Source organism: Podarcis raffonei, chromosome 1 (assembly GCF_027172205.1).
Source record: "Podarcis raffonei isolate rPodRaf1 chromosome 1, rPodRaf1.pri, whole genome shotgun sequence".
Lineage (NCBI taxonomy): Eukaryota > Metazoa > Chordata > Lepidosauria > Squamata > Lacertidae > Podarcis > Podarcis raffonei.
The window spans coordinates 44,340,215-44,357,275 of NC_070602.1; the positions used below are offsets into that span (position 1 = coordinate 44,340,215).

The following is a 17,061-nucleotide window of genomic DNA, read 5'->3' on the forward strand; positions in this document are numbered from 1 at the left end:
TGTTCTAGATGGGGTTGCACTCCCTCTGAAGGAATAGGGATGTGATTTTGCATTGCCCTTGAAACCTTCTTTGTCCTTGAAGGACTTGGTGGTCTCCAGAGCCAAGAGAGCCTATTACCAGTTTCAGCCAGCAAATCGACTACACCCTTTCTGGACAGAGATAGTTTTGCCACTGTGACACATGCACTGGTAACTGCAGCTGGTGTAAGAATGCTGTGTTCTGTATGCTGAGTGGTACATCAAGTTCAGCAAACGGAACCTCGTTAGTCTTGCAAAAACCTAACGATCATTAGCACAGGGATGGGTCTCTTTGCTGGCAGCGCTGGCATTATGGGATGCACTTCCTGCTTGGCATTCTGCCAGCTTTTGAAGACACACCTGTTTACATAGGCATTCCCTTCATCTCTTGACCAGAGTCGCCTCTTTTAATTACTGTGTTCTTTTAATGGGACTGTTTTATTGCATGTTAGTGTACTTTAATTATGGTTGTTTATATTTCAGTGCTTCTGCAATTTGTTTTTTATAATTGTAAATTGCTTATTTTGGCATTGCATGCATTAATAAATAACATCAAGATTTGTAGGGCCACAAATGATGTGGTAACACGTTAGGAAGAATTCAGTGTCCTTTTCTACTAATTATTCCATAAGTGTAAGCTTGCCAAATGGAACGATGTTCCCCTCTCTTTCCCATTTACACTATTCTAGGGGTTCTCCTGACCCCTCAAGCCAATTATGGGTTGCATGGGGGAGGAGAAAGGGGGAGCCCCATTGCACAAGCCGAAGTCTTTGTGCAGGCCTTTTGCTGACAACACTCACTTGATGAACCCCTCCTGTTGTTTATTGTGCTATGGTTTACATAGCCCTTATATAGTAGCATAAGCCAGTGACTCCCACCCTTCCCCCCCCCGCCCACCATGGACCACTTAAAAATTGCTGAGGGTCTTGGTGGACTGTTGTATCAACTGTAACTCACTATGCTAGATGATGTTTGGTTTTTTATATATATATATATATATATATATATATATATATATATATATATATATTTCCGATGTGCTGTGGACCACCTGAAATGAAATTCATCCGCAGACCACAGTTTGGGGACCCCTGACCCAAGTAAAAGGCAGGTATTTGGCCCAGGTCTAAACTAACACTGAGGGAGGGGAAGGAGACAAGGGTGAGGAAACCCATTTACTTAGGCTTTCTTTCAGTTTTAGATGAAGATGAATGCATTAAGCCAATAGCTTCATAGAAGCAGATCCCCCCCCCCCCAGCTGGGCTGGTGTTTGAAGTAAAAGAAGTGTTTGGATTTGATATCCCGCTTTATCACTACCCAAAGGAGTCTCAAAGCGGCTAATGTTCTCCTTTCCCTTCTTCCCCCACAACAAACACTCTGTGAGGTAAGTGAGGCTGAGAGACTTCAGAGAAGTGTGACTAGCCCAAGGTCACCCAGCAGCTGCATGTGGAGGAGCGGGGAAGCAAACCCAGTTCACCAGATTACAAGTCCACCGCTCTTAACCACTACACCACACTGGCTCCCTTCACCCAGCAGCTGCATGTGGAGGAGCAGCACATCTCCACCTAATTACCACTTCTCACAGGGCTAAACAGCCACAAGTTCTATGATTCCATGAAGTTTCTTCACCTGACTAATAACTAATGTGTCTTTCTTGTCCCTTGATCTCTGCCCATTCCTTCATGGGCTTTCTAACCTGGTTGGTACTCAGAGCTGAGGTCCAATGATTCAATCAGGGCACTGGCATAGCTGAGCCCTCCTACTAAGATGCTTGCAGGTAGGACTGAAGTGAACACAGTTATCTTCGAGGCTCATTGCAAGCAAAATAAGTAGGACTGTGCTCCCTTGGATCCTATGGGCTCCTGCTGCTTCACCCGAAAGTGTGCATTTAGACGGGAAAAGGTGGCGGATGTTCCTAGGCCTTGGTAGAACAACTTTTCCTGCTGCCTACAAGTCCCAGAAATCCCAATAGGATTTGCATGTTATTTTGAAGGAGAATCTCCAGTGTACAGTGGGAAAGCCAGGGCCTGGCTGGCTTTCCCACTGTACAGTGGGCAAGCCAGGGCCTGGCTTGCAACTGCATGCAAGTAGTCCAACTTCTGTACTCAGAAATATGCAGAACACCCCAGGAAAAATTCTCTAAGCTTATTGAAACTCGGTTTTCTTTTGAAATTTTATTTAAATATTTTACTCATTTTTACCTTAACACTACTTGACATCTTATCTTCTCCTGCTCCAGGTTTACACTGTCATATATCCTGCTCAACTGTCCTGATTTAAGCAGAACATCCCAGAATTACAGAAACCATCCTGGCTACTGATTAGATCAGGCGTAGACAAACTCCAGCCGTCCAGATTTTTGGGACTACAATTCCCATCATCCCTGGCCACTGGTCCTGTTAGCTAGGGATGATGGGAATTGTAGTCCCAAGCATCTGGAGGGCCGGAGTTTGCCAATGCCTGGTTTAGATCCTGGGATGTCCCATTTTGGGGGGGGGGCATGTTCTTGCACAAGTCACGTGACTTGTGCAGGAGCATGGCCCCAAAAGACACATATCCCAGTTCTCCTCTGGGACATGTTGGAGGGTATTCAATCGTAGGACCGCATGAACCTCCAATGATTCTTTTCGTCACAAATTGCTGCACATTTAAGAAGAGTGGAAAGTCAACCTCTAGGGTGCCCAGTGGCTTTGTGTTCTGCTTTACAGAGGGCAGTCCTCTCTTTGAAGTCCCAGTTCAAAGATAAAAAAAACCATAAGAAGCAAGAGTAAGGATCTTGGAGCTGCCCATCAGTAGTTAACATCTGAACAGCAGAATAAGAAGCACACTGGTCAGCTTGTCACAGTTTCCCCCAGTATGAGGAAATCTGTATACATTTCTGTATACATGATAGTAATTATTTCTAAATTTACACCTAGATATGCACATTGGCACATACCAATTTTATGCAAATCTGTGCATTCTTTTGCCCTCATTTTTAATGTGTAACTATATCCAGAATATTACCCTCTCCCCCATTCTATATTTCGGTGTCTATCTCTTAGGAGCATTTATATCTCTGGCCAAACCACGGGTTTTAGAAAAAATATGTTGGTATTAAAACAACCCTTTCTCTTTGCTTTACAGATGTAGGTTTGTATGTGTGCAACAAATTGACCTGTGCTGATCATTCTGCCATAGAATTGTGCGTGCGTTCAGTAGACAGAACATGCATTCTTAAAATACACTGCTTTTTCCCAATTTTTTATTAAATATATCCAGAAGTGGGCCTTTGTAGCTTGCCGTGCCCCTGCTGAAATATGAAACAGTCATCATAAGAGAGATGAAATAAATTCCACTGAAGCCTTCAGATTAATCAGTAACTGTAGCCAACCATTACTTGATCTTCTGCCTTCCCCACAAGCTCCCCAGTCAATCTATACTGTCTCCATCAATGCCGCCTTTTCCGTTCTACAGCAGAACGCAAAGCCTGCAGAATCAGGTGCTCGTTATTCAAGATGTTGTATTCACTCAGGTTTACTAGCTTGTCAAAATCTTCATCGCTGTATGTGAGCCAGTAAGTATTGTATGGTGTCTTCCAGGTGGAAACATCAACATCTCCTGCAGCCATCTCTGCTTCACCATCGCGTTTCTCGCCTAGGATAAAGAAATGGTGAGTTATTAATGGTTAGATATTTGGCTTATTTCCGAAGCATACATGTGTATTAATGGTTCATTTACAATTTTGGTTTTGTGTTTTTTTATATAAAAAATAAATCTACCACAATTTTAATGCCCTATTTTGATTTGATTTATCAGGCTTGGATATCTCTTTATACTTAAGAGAGTCTCAAAGTAGTTGAGTGTATATAATATAATGAAGTTAATAAAGCATATTAAATAATGCACAATATCATTGCAATTATAAGAACATACACTCAAGGCTGGATTAGTATTTGTTGGCACCATCTTATTCTGACCATACTAAAGCATGAACAGAAGAAGCAAAAGACTTAGTCACGCTTAGAGGGCTTTTATTTTAATCAATGGGACTTACATTAGTGACTAACTTAAGCATAATTGATTTCAGTGGGTCTACTCTTAAGCATGGGTTAAACCACAGAGCCTAGGACTTGCCGATCAGAAGGTCGGCGGTTCGAATCCCCGTGACGGGGTGAGCTCCCGTTTCTTGGTCCCTGCTCCTGCCCACCTAGCAGTTCGAAAGCACGTCAAAGTGCAAGTAGATAAATAGGTACCGCTCTGGCGGGAAGGTAAACGGCATTTCTGTGCGCTGCTCTGGTTTGCCAGAAGCGGCTTAGTCATGCTGGCCACATGACCTGGAAGCTGTACGCCGGCTCCCTCGGCCAATAAAGTGAGATGAGCGCCACAACCCCAGAGTCGGCCACGACTGGACCTAATGGTCAGGGGTCCCTTTACCTTTACTTTACTCTTAAGCATGACTAAGTCTGCACCCTGGATCCATTCCAGGGCCTTAGAGCTTGTTGTAGTCAGTCAAGATTCAGAGGTTGAAACTTCAGGGTTGTTACCACAGAGATTTGGTATTTTATTTTAAATATTTTATTTTTAAGATTCATACGCTGCCTTTCAATCAAATGATTTGCACAATGGCTTACAACAGATTGCAACAATTCAGTTCAGAGGAATTACAGTGGTGCCTCGCAAGACGAAATTAATTCGTTCCGCGAATTTTTTCGTCTAGCGAATTTTTCGTCGTTGCGAAGCACGAAATCCCATAGGAATGCATTGAAAATCAATTAATGCGTTCCTATGGTCAAAAAAAGTCCAAACAAAGCCAAATTTGGTACAACAAGAGTTTATTAAGTGCTCTTTAAAGTCACACATACTGTAAAGAGCATTTCAAAATTCAAACCCAGAAATTTTTTTAAAAAACAGCAGAGTGGCCCAATGGTCACAGAAAATCAGAAAAATGCAGAAAAAAAAACCACAAGCTTCCAGATTCTTGCAAACCCCTCCCCAACTGTTCCCCCAGCCACCCAGCACACAGAAATTCAAATCCAGAATTTTTTTAAAAAAACAGCAGAGTGCCCCAATGGTCACAAAAAATCATAAAAATGCAGAAAAAAATACACAAGCTTCCAGATTCTTGCAAACCCCTCCCCAACACCAAGTCCTTGAATTCCAAACACCCCAACCCAAAATCCAACCCCCCCAAAAGTTTTAAAAGCTTAACTTACCAAATGGCTGCAAAAGAAGTTTTGGAAAAGCTTCAAAAATCACCAAAGTCTTTAAAAACCTCAAAAAAGGCTACTATGTACACTGCGTTCTATGAGTTGCTCCTCGAAGTCAAGTCGCAACTGTATTAACGGTGTTAAGAAAAAGGAAACAAACTTGCAAGACATTTTCATCTTGCGAAGCAAGCCCATAGGGAAATTCGTCTTGCGAAGCAGCTCAAAAAACGGAAAACCCTTTCGTCTAGCGAGTTTTCCATCTTGCGAGGCATTCGTCTTGCGGGGCACCACTGTAATTGATTTCTCAGTAGTGGGAAAGTCCAGCAAAAATCTCCCCACCTCCAGGAATTGTATTGCCTGACAGCACTGGATATAACTGTCACTTAGGGTGGAGTTTATTAGCTATTGTCAATAACTTACCAGGTGCTTTGTAATAACGGAAGGTATCATTCACTAATGGGAAGAAAACCAGGATTGGACAACCAAGGACATCTGATTGATCAAAGTAGTAGCATTCCTTTAGATGTTTCTTGTCTTCTTCCGTAAGGACAACATGTGGAAATGGGATACCTTGCTGGATATAGTACTTGCAAGCTTGCTCTAGGGGCTTCATTCACATGAAAGTTAAAACAAGAGAAGACAAGAAATGTATGTTAAAAAGCAATCATATGCCACTAAAAAAATCTATGTGGAAAACTGGGATACCCAGGAAGCACAAGGTAGGAATTAATGAACAGTTCCTTGAATGGGGGAAGTAGAAAGCAGAGTCCCTGCTTTTTAACTTGTTCATAAACCATCTAGAGTTAGGAGTGAGCAGTGAGGCGGCCATGTTGGCTGATGATACCAAGGAGTTCAGGTTCATTAAAAGAAAAAAGCAGGCAACAAAATCTGGCTAAATGACATCGTAGAAGCTATCAGGGATTGGTTGCAGGCGTGAGTGGTTTGGCAGTGAGCTGATTTCAGCTTGGGTGATGGTTAGGCATTGAGTAAGTTGCATGGAAGTGAGGTTGTAGCCCCTGCCTGCCCCTCCTTGGTAAAGAGTATCCAAAAGGATCCAGGAGGAATGGTTTCTGTCCAATGCCTAGGTGGGAACTAGGGCCATACCACTCCTCCAACAGAGACCCCAGGTAGGGGGTACCCCTATTTGATGTAGGTCATAGGCACCCCTTCCAAGATGTGGTTTACGCTTAAATGCACTTCCAGCAGATGTGCTGGAGTGGAATAGCAATGGCTTTACTCAAGGCCTATGCCAAACCATTCACTGCTGAAACCAATGAAGCTTTGGCGTTATTCAAACCCAAAACCCAATGTGCTGTTGTCCAGTGTGGTTATTAGTTTTCCCCAGCTAGGTCAAAGGGGCTTGGCACATGGATCCTATAAATTAATATTACCTAAGCTTGGGAATTAATGACTTAAAGAGGAGGAGCAGACTAAAATTTATGTGAGATGAATTCCCAGGAATTGCCTTGATAAGATTTTACTTCCATCAACACAATGTATTTTCTTTCATTGTATTAGTCATTGTTTTCTATCTAACTACCTACTGGAGAATAAAATTTGCATTTAGGTTTTTTAAAAAAAACACACACCCTGTGGTAATGTTTTAAACTTGCTGCAGCTCAAAGGAAAAAAACCTGCTGCAGGTTGGTAGATGTGCGATCAGCCATATCTTTTATGCTATTATAAACCTCGTAGCAGTTTTATTACATTCAAGTGATATGTATTGTTGTTGTTGTTAAATAGGTAAATAAATATATTATTGTCTTTTATGAGTTCTCACCAGAATGTGCTCAAGGTGAGATTCAGATATTTTAGAGCAGGAGTTGCCAGGCTGGCACCCACCAGATGTTGGACTCCAATTTCCATCTGCTCCAACCAACATGGCCAGTGGTTAGGGGCGATGGGCACTGTATTCCAACAACATTGGGAGGGTACCCCTGATTTATAGTTAGGTGAGGAATCTGTGGCCTTCTGGCTACAGACAGTTAATTAGAGAGGTGACCTTGGGCAATATGTCGCAATGTTTCCACATAAACCTGAAATATATCCCTTAAACAAACAAAAAACACAAAACCTATTACCAGTGTTTGTGAGCCTGCACTGTAACTCAGATGCACAATGACATCAACTTTCCTCTCTGGCCTTAAAAGTGGTGGGCAACTTGTATTGATGAAAAATCCAGCGTCCACCAGTCCTATAGAGTCTGCATGTTCCGTTAGTTGATTTGGGCATCCGTCTAATACCGTAGCTGGAAAGGAAATATATTTTTTGCCATCAGAAAAGAATATTTCTGCCTAATTTGGAACCCAATTAAATTAAAACACATAGGGCATTTTTACCTATGACAATATGGCTGCAGTCATATGCCACTTACTTAGGAGTAAATTGCACTGGATTAAGGAGAATTCAAATATCACTTAGAGCAGAGTGTGTGGTCTGCTTTCCATAATGGTGGAGAATTGTAGTCCAACCAGGTTTCCTGTCCTATGGGCTTTGGAACCTATCAGAACCATAGACCTTCACCAACCCTCTTTTGACCTGTCAAAATATTTGTGGGTAAAGCTTCCTAACACAGAAGACAGCCTGCTACCTTTGTCCTTTCTTACTAGGTATATGAATTTAGGATGCAAGCCTACACCAAGTTACCTGGGAATAAAATCAACTCAGTGGGACTTAGTTCTGAGTAATAATAATAATAATAATAATAATAATAATAATAATAATAATTTAGATCAACAAGATTGAGCCAAATGCTGATGGGGTGGGGGTGGGATTGCTCCTTTTCTGGAATACTGGGGTATGTTATGAAATTAAACCGCACTGGGGTCAAACCATCTTTCTTGATCTGTCCAGGTATCAACTGTAGTTTGTTTTTTAATCTCTCAAGAAGAGCTGTTTCTCAAACTGTTTCATACCAATTGTCTATTGTTGTGCCAGAAAAGTCTTTCCAGTGTCTGGTAATGTTGCATCTCGCTGCTTGTAATAACTGGCTTATTAATTCTTTATTATGTAAATCCAGATGGGTGTCTTGAAATATATTTAATAAAGCTAATTCTGGTTTGACTTCCAATTTTTTTATTGTTATTTTATTAATTTCTTGGAATATCAAATTCCAGAAAGGTTGGATTTTGTACTTCTGAGTATTATTATTAATAATAATTCCATTTATAGGCATCATAATAAAACTGTAAAATAGAACACTGTGAATATAACCAATAAAACAAAACACTAAGTCATTGGTCAGTATAATCTAAAACAGTCTAGAGAAGTCTGGACTACAACTCCCATCAACCCCAGCCAGCATGGATGATGGTCAGGAAAAATGGAAATTGTAGTCCAAAACATATGGAAGGCACCCAGTAGAGCTATCTAGTTTCATACTGTCAGCCTCAACTGTGTCTGGAAGTGTCTCTCCATGTGCTCAGGCAGAGGTCCTTGATTATGGAAAGCAAGTGTTCTAATACTGAACAGTGGCTTCAATAGACAACTATATAAACCTGTTTACCTTTCCATCTATTGAAATTTTCATTCTCCAAGTAGTAGTTATGCATCTGAAAACCCTTCAGAAAATTGTGATATTGGGCAACAGAAAAGCGATCAGTCAAGACCCCTCGGAGCTTATTGGCAAGTTCTCCAGCTGGGACGTACATATGGCTCCTTATTTCATATGGCCTTGTAGGTAAATAAGGCTCTTCCTCTGCAACAAGATACAAAAGGTGACAAAATAAGCAGTCACTAACTATGCTCTGATTTGCTGCTAAGCCGAATCTTAGACAACTCAGTTGCCGGACAGCTATATAGTAGCAAACCCGCTGCAAGAACACTGCAAAAGACAACGTATGGCCCAATCCTAAGCGTATTAACTTGGAAGTAAATCCCATTGAGTTTAATGAGATTTGCTTCCTAACAGAGCACTGTAACTTTATACATGTGTCCATATAGGTGCATAACAGTCTCCGACCTTCATCACCACTGACAGCATTGAACTAGATTGCTTTGATGTTGTTTTGGCTTCACATTTTCGGCTGAAGTGTCAAAATGGTTAGGCAGTTCGGATACCATGCCAGCAATTCACCTGGCGTGTAACCTCCCTTTAAAGTATACATTGTCAAATTGTCTTCTGAGGTGGACTGTGCTATGCACCTCTGAGACAAATCAAAAGCGAAAGGCATTTTATCCAAAGGTATGGGCACACAACCTTTAACAGGTGGCATGTTACTCGCCTGACCTCCTACTTACTTGGAGGTAGAAGGGGAGGCAGTTGCAATGTTGGCACAGTGCAAACACGCTAGTAGCAGCACAGCACCATGACAACCTCTCTGCACCCCTCTACCTCCCAGTAAGCAGCAACAACATGACTGGCCAGAGATCAGTTGAGGTAGCAGCACCCCACTGTACCCAGCTGCTACTGTATACAGCTATGAGGCTAGTGGCTTCCTTGTTTTCCAGTCTTTGCTATATCAAATACATCGTGGCTCATCAGAGACAGGCACCGTCAGTATGCCTTATGTTTTGGCATGTCGCTATTCCACCCATTTAAAGAAGGCTTGCTGCGATGCACACACACACACACACACACACCGACTGTGCTTACAGTAAATTATTCAGAAGACCCACAGAGAATGAAAATTGTGCGTCCAAATCGACACCCAATGGTTGTTGTTTTTAAAGGAAAAATAACTCCCAACCTCCATCTCTTAAAGTAGCATATTGGGTCAACCAATTTAACAGCAGAGAAATGGAGGAATCAGATGCATGAAGAGGAAAAGCTCACCAATATCTATTAACTTGTCTTGAGTCCATCTGTGCCAGAATTCCTCTGAATCATTAACTCTGTTCCAGATATACAACAAGTTTAAAGAAAATATGCTACTCCACATACCTACGGGGGGGGGGGGAGAGAGAGACGGGGAACAAGAAAAGTGAGTTCACACGAATAAATTTAAGTAAGACCTCAAGGCAAACCAGTTGAGAATGACTCTTATTTTCAGCTTGCTTGGTTCTTCTCAGTCAACCATGAATGCATGAATATGAGCATATTTAACTCAAAACATAGTCTAAACTTCTGTTTTTAATGCCCGGGAAGATATACATCAGGCAGATTAACATCTATAAACTGAGCAAATGAATCAAGCTGGGGGATACAGCACAGTCACAACTTTTACTGCTACACTCTCAATGGATGAAATTGTCAGGAGCTCGTCCTACACTCAAGTAGGACCCTGGGAGAGACACATGCCCAACTGGCATGTTCTCTCCCTCCTGGACGATCGTGCGGGCGCTTCAAAAGCTTTCTTCAGCTCGAACATCACAGCAACCGATGCCAACAGACATCGGCACACTTAGGGATCCACAGAGTCTTCACAGCTTGCGTGACAGACCTCAGCAACTCAGCATTTTGGCTAATCTACTTTATTTACATATAAACACACATGGAGCACTGCAACATGGCTCCCTCTCCCTCTAGCATCAGACAGCAAAGATAAAAGGAACAAGGGACAATAGTCCCACTTCACAGAACACAGTAACACAAACATCCTGTCTCCGTCACTTCCCACTCTGTGGAGTCAAAACATATACCGTCATGTGATAGACAACAATCCCATGACTGCAGTCATGGAGCAGGAATTCTAACAGAAATATCAGTCTGCACTTGCTTTTGGTTTGCAATCTCGAATGCTGAGTCTGATAAGATATACAAAGAGCAGCATAATTTGAGACTGCTCTTTATATGAAGCTGTGCAGAAATTAAGATGAGCTCACTGTTGGGCATGGGGGTGCTAGGAAACAGTAGACAGCGGGTTGACTCTGAATGCTCTTCAAGGCAGGAAAGAAGCTCCAGAGTTTATAAAGAATGACCATGAGTTATCTCTGTCAAGGTAGAAAGGAGGGTGGATTGTGATTGGTCCTTCTCTTTCTGCCAGAAAGTAAAGAAAGCAGAAAGTAAAGAAGAAAGCAAAAAGTAAAGCAGAAAGAGCAGTTGTGTTTTCATTGGATTGTCATTTGTTCCAATTTGGCAGTAAACAGCAGGTTTTCCTGGGGAAAGTGGCAGGACAAAAGGAAAAAGGAAAATGCTCAGACATGGACCTGTGCCTATACAGTGTGGCATAAAAGGAAATGGGGGTAAGCCCCATTGCTGGATGTTTTGCTGGGCAAGCAGATCCAAGTTGCATGATGATATTATTATCTCAGGATGCATCATGACAAAAGCAGCCATTTAAACATGCCCCAGGAAGATGTAGCCCTAAAGCTTGATATGCTCTTTTAAGATGGACCAGATTCTTGGCTGATTAGAGCGTGTCCAGACGAGGTGCAGGCCCTCCTGGGGGATATCATCAATTTGCCCCTTTGCACGGGGACATTCCCAGGGGAACTGAAGGAGTCAGTGGTGCACCCGCTCTTAAAGAAAACATCATTAGATCCTTTAGATCTATCCAATTACCGCCCGGTTTCAAATCTTCCATTCCTGGGTAAGGTGATTGAGAGAGCGGTTGCTGAACAGCTTGGTGGGTTTCTGGATGAAACATCGGCTCTGGATCCATTCCAGTCCGGCTTCCGCGCTGGTCATGGGACCGAGACGGCTCTGGTGCCCTAACAGATGATCTTTGTAGACAGCTGGATCAAGGCGGGTCGGGGCTGCTGATTCTTCTAGATCTGTCAGCAGCTTTCGACATGGTCGATCACAAACTCCTGGACCACCGCCTTGCCAATGTGGGGATCCAGGGCACAGTCTTTCAATGGCTGCACTCATTTCTCTCTGGTCGGGGACAGAGGGTGGCGCTTGGGGGGAATTGTCATCGCGCCACTCCTTGGTGTGTGGAGTACCTCAGGGTGCGATACTCTCCCTGATGCTTTTCAACATCTTTATGCGCCCCCTCGCCCAGCTTGTCCAGAGTTTTGGGCTGGGTTGCCATCAGTATGCTGATGACACCCAACTCTATCTGTTGATGGATGGCCATCCTGACTCGGCCCCAGACATGCTGACCAGATGTTTGGAAGCTGTGGCTGGATGGTTACGTGGGAGCCGGTTGAAGCTAAATCCTTTGAAGACAGAGGTCCTGTGGCTGGGACGGGACGATATGGGATTGGGTGGGCAACTCCCATCTCTTGCGGGGGCGCAATTAGTGCCAGCACCGTCCGTTAAGAGTTTGGGTGTAATCTTCGACACCTCCCTTTCCATGGAGGCGCAGCTTGCAGCTATAATAAAGGCGGCATTTTTCCATCTCCGCCAGGCTAAGCAGTTGACTCCTTACCTCTCTCGCCCTGACCTAGCCACTGTGATCCACGCGATGGTCACCTCCAGACTGGATTATTGTAACTCGTTCTACGTGGGGCTGCCCTTGAGACTGACCCAGAAACTCCAGCGGGTGCAGAATGCTACAGTGAGACTCCTTACGGGCTCTTCGCTGCGAGATCACATTCACCTGGTGCTATACCAGCTGCACTGGCTCCCGGTGGAGTACAGGATCAGGTTTAAGGTGCTGGTTTTAACCTTTAAAGCCCTATACTGCCTAGGACCCTCGTACCTACGGGACCACCTCTCCTGGTATGTCCCACAGAGAAACTTACGGTCTTCAAATAAAAATATCTTGAAGGTCCCAGGCCACAGAGAGGTTAGGCTGGCCTCAACTAGAGCCAGGGCTTTTTCGGCTGTGGCTCCGATCTGGTGGAACACTCTGTCACAAGAGACTAGGGCCCTGCGGGACTTGACATCTTTCTGCAGGGCCTGCAAGACAGAGCTGTTCCACCAGGCCTTTGGCCAGGGCACAGCCTGACTCCCTCCCTCGGCAATCTTCGCGGAGCTCTGGCCCAATGGTTGCCAGTGGCTTGATTGGAATTAATTTTATAATGAATGATTTTAGAGTGTTGTGTTGTGTTGTATTTTTGTACTGTTTTATTGTTGTTAGCCGCCCTGAGCCCGGCTTCGGCTGGGGAGGGCGGGATATAAATAAAATTTATTATTATTATTATTCAAACCTTTTTCCTTGGCTACAGAAGGGGAACAGAGATGCCACAAGAGTAACTACTCCTGCTAATGAGGTTATCACAATACTTTGACGTTCCCATAAGGCAGTTAAATACATTACCATGGAGATAGCATATTCGGCTTTCTGGAAGTTTCTTGATCATGCGGCCCATGAAGAATTCACTTCCAAAGTTTTCTGAAGGCACAAATGCTCCGTATTTCAGGAACCCCACCTCATAGGGAGTGAACTCCATCCATTCTACAATCAGAGGAAATAAAATACTGTAAGAGCAGAGAAGGTGACTTTCAAACATAATGAAACTAAGGGCTTACACACACTTAACTTTCCACCGCTTTTCCAAGGCATGGTCTGTACCTTAGAATGCTGTGTTCAAGCAACCCCCCCTTTTTTTGCCTTGTAGAAACCTGCTCTTTAAAGCTCAAGTGGAGCAAACGGCAATCTGCAGACAACTAGAATTGATGCTTCCTCCGACTGAGCTCGGACATGGAGCTTTCAAGTATGGACTTGTGCCTGGAAAGAGTGGTGCAAAAGGAAAGTATGGATAAGCTCTAAATGGGCCTCTGCAGGTCATGTAAGACCAGCTTCCCATTCTCTGTGTTGTCCCAAGTGCATGATCTGTCTGTATGTGCAGCAGGAGGAGAGAAACAGATCTCTGTTGAGCCCAGAGGGCATCACACAGGTGCTGCACCCACACTAGGTAAAAAAACAACCTACCCCCTTGGTTTCTTTCTGATTCTTATTAACCAGGTATGATTTGTCAGAGAACTTCTTTTAAACCAAAAATTTCAATCAAATAGCTTCACACATAGAGGCTAGTCTATGTGAGAATACGTGGAATGCGGGTGGCGCTGTGGTCTAAACCACTGAGCGTCTTGGGCTTGCTGACCAGAAGGTCAGCGGTTCGAATCCCCGCGTCGGGGTGAGCTCCCGTTACTCTGTCCCAGCTCCTGCCAACCTAGCAGTTCGAAAGCATGCCAGTGCAGGTAGATAAATAGGTACCACTGCGGCGGGAAGGTAAATGGTGTTTCTGTGCACTCTGGCACTCATCACGGTCTTCCGTGCGCCAGTAGTGGTTTAGTCATGCTGGCCACATGACCTGGAAAACTGTCTGTGGACAAACGCCGATTCCCTTGACCTGAAAGCGAGATGAGGGCCACAACCCCATAGTCGCCTTTGAGTGGACTTAACCATTCAGGTGTCCTTTACCTTTTACCTTATGTGAGAATAAGTGGTTAAGCAAACACTGGCTAGTACTCTGGCTAGTTTAAGAATGGAATTTTTTTACTCCCCTAATTCTAAGTCTAAGGCTGCAGCCCTAGACATCAGGTGTGGGGAACGTGATGTGTGCTCCAGTCGTCACTGAACTACAACTCCCATCATCCCTGGCCTTTGGCCATACTTGAAGTTGGAGGTGGGCAAAATATGGAGAGGCAAAAGCTCCCTACATCTGCTATACATACTTAATGCATTGAACCTGAAGGAACTTACACAGAATTACATCATAAAGGTGCTCTCCTATATATACCTATTTGCATGTAAGCCCCATTGTACGCAAAGCCACTCCCGACATACGAGGGGGGGGGTTTGCGGGCTCACGCTCCATTCACACCCTCGTGGGGCTGGCTGCAGCCCCACGGGACTTGGGGAATCCCGGGGTCATTAAGATTCATCATTCACCGCGCCAGCCAATCGGCTGGCGGTGGGGGCGGTACTTGTAAGGGGCATTTAAGGTCGGGGCAGCCCACGCTCACCCTTTTCTTTTCTTTCAGCAGCTGCGGTTTCCCACCCTCCCGCCCTTTAGGTTCTCATCTGGACTTTGCTATGGGCTTCGGCTGGTCGCCGCAAGGGGCCTGGTAGGAGTTTTTCCATTTGGCTAATTGGCTATATTTTGGAAGCCACTTGGTTTTTTCGCCTACCTCGTAGCAAAACGTCACAACACCTTTGGTTTGGGCGGTTAGGCATTGGCAGGGGTATTATTATGCAAATGAGATGGGGGGAGGAACGCCATCACCTTCCCCCAAATGTTGAAGGGTAGTTCGTTAAAGGACTCCGGGGGGGCGTCGCCTCGTCCGAAACCTATGGAGGCTAGGGCCTAAAGCGCGCTCCCGAGCGGTAACCCCTCGGGGAGCGCAAAGGGATGTGCATCTCGGGGGCTCCCCCTGTTGGTGCTTAATCCTTCCCGGTTATACCGGTTAGTCTGATAGGGCCAATGCCTAAAGCCAATACTGCTCTTACCTATAATCAATAAAGTTGTGGCCATTTTTCGCCCATTAACCTAAATTCTGGTGTCCTGTGTCTTTATTTATTCCATCTTGGGAGGGGGCGGGAATTGCCACGCAATGAGACTTCTGAGTATACAGCTGCATTGCAAGGGCCATTGGATTTGTGGACCTAACTGTGTAATAGTTTGGTTCTCGGGTATTATTTTCTGCTAATTTTCCCAAGATTTTTACTCGCTGCAGCATAAATGTAATGAAATGGCACAGAATCGTATAAACTCATAAAGCAGTCGAAAACACTCACTGCAATCAGCTGCCCACAGAATCACACAAAACAAACAGAAGGTTTGACCCACCTATTTCCATCTCAGACCAAATGAGCCTTTTTACAAGTATAAAAGGGAGCTATGTTCTTCTCACAGATATACCACATGCAAGCGTATATATTTGCACATGTATAGGAAACTTGAATTCAGATTAAATGTTAAAAATAAAATGCTAAGCAGTTAGAAGAATTGACCTCCGATTTTGATGCCAACGTTTGAGTATTTTAAATATTTGATTAGCTCTGAAAAGATAGTGGAATATTGACTGAGAGGCGAACATGACCCTATCATAGGCTAGGGTACCAGATATAATGCCAAATTTCTAGGCTATGGCTTTGTAAATATTATGGGTCATGTTTCAGCCTAAAACCAGTATTTTATTTGTATGAGGATATGCAAAATATTTGATTTTTGTCATTCACATGTCATGGATTCCAAAGAGCTTCAAATGCAGAAAAAGTTATTTGATTTCCTTACTCTTTCCCCTCACCTTTGAAATCTTGAGTGCTGTATTTGTCCTTAATATTGATGGTCACATAGATTGGCAATGGATTCTGTCCATCTGTCAAAGATTCCCTCTGGTCCGAAAGCCTGTGGCAATCTTTCTAATTGTGAAGGGAGGGGGGAAACATTACTTATAAAGCCATGGAACAGACACATACAGTAACAACTAGCAAATCATCTTAGTGTTTAAACCAATGCCTAAAATAAACCTAAATCATAAAATATTAAAAGTTGAATGGGAATCCTGAGCTCATCTAGTCCAATTCCTGCTCTGGGTAGGAATCTTGTAACAACAGCATCCTTGGCAGATGGACAACTGAGATCTAGTTCTAGTCATGCTGTCTGGAGCAACAGAGGAACAAACCCTGTTCCATCTTCGATATGTGAATAATTATCCTATATCCATATAACCTTCTCCAGGCTAAGTATACCCAGCTTTTTCAAACTGTTCCTCACAGTATTTGGATTCCAGATTCCTCATCATACTGGTTGCCCTCCTCTAAATGCACTGCAGTTTTCAAAGTCTTTCTTAAAATGTGCTGCCCAGTATTCCAGATGCTCTGACCAGTACAGAACAGAGAGGGGTGATTGCTTCTTGACGGCTGGACACCGTGCTTCTGTTAATGCAGACCAACATCTTAATATCGCCTGATTACCCCCCTGGCCATAAGTGGCTAAATCAGACCCTTTATCCCAATAGAAGTGATGGTACAACAAGCTTTATGTTATTGAAATTTGTTCAGAAATGAAACCTGGCTATATGTCTGTGCTACACCCCTCACTCTGACCTTAACACATTTATTGTAAATTCTGTTGA

The 17,061-nt window shown here is 43.7% G+C and overlaps 1 protein-coding gene across 1 annotated transcript in view; it reads right to left on the reverse strand.

The window, feature by feature from the left end:
- Positions 1 to 3,371: 3,371 nt before the first annotated feature.
- LOC128411312 (cytosolic phospholipase A2 epsilon-like) overlaps positions 3,372 to 17,061 on the reverse strand; it is a 40,230-nt gene continuing 26,540 nt past the window's right edge. Inside the window, exons 15-21 of the mRNA XM_053383541.1 lie at positions 16,231 to 16,345; positions 13,295 to 13,432; positions 9,982 to 10,089; positions 8,713 to 8,904; positions 7,289 to 7,455; positions 5,628 to 5,814; positions 3,372 to 3,654 (exon numbers count right to left, since the gene is read on the reverse strand). Of these exons, the coding sequence (XP_053239516.1) occupies positions 3,449 to 3,654; positions 5,628 to 5,814; positions 7,289 to 7,455; positions 8,713 to 8,904; positions 9,982 to 10,089; positions 13,295 to 13,432; positions 16,231 to 16,345 (1,113 nt within the window). The 3' untranslated portion in view covers positions 3,372 to 3,448. The remainder of the gene's footprint in view (positions 3,655 to 5,627; positions 5,815 to 7,288; positions 7,456 to 8,712; positions 8,905 to 9,981; positions 10,090 to 13,294; positions 13,433 to 16,230; positions 16,346 to 17,061) is intronic.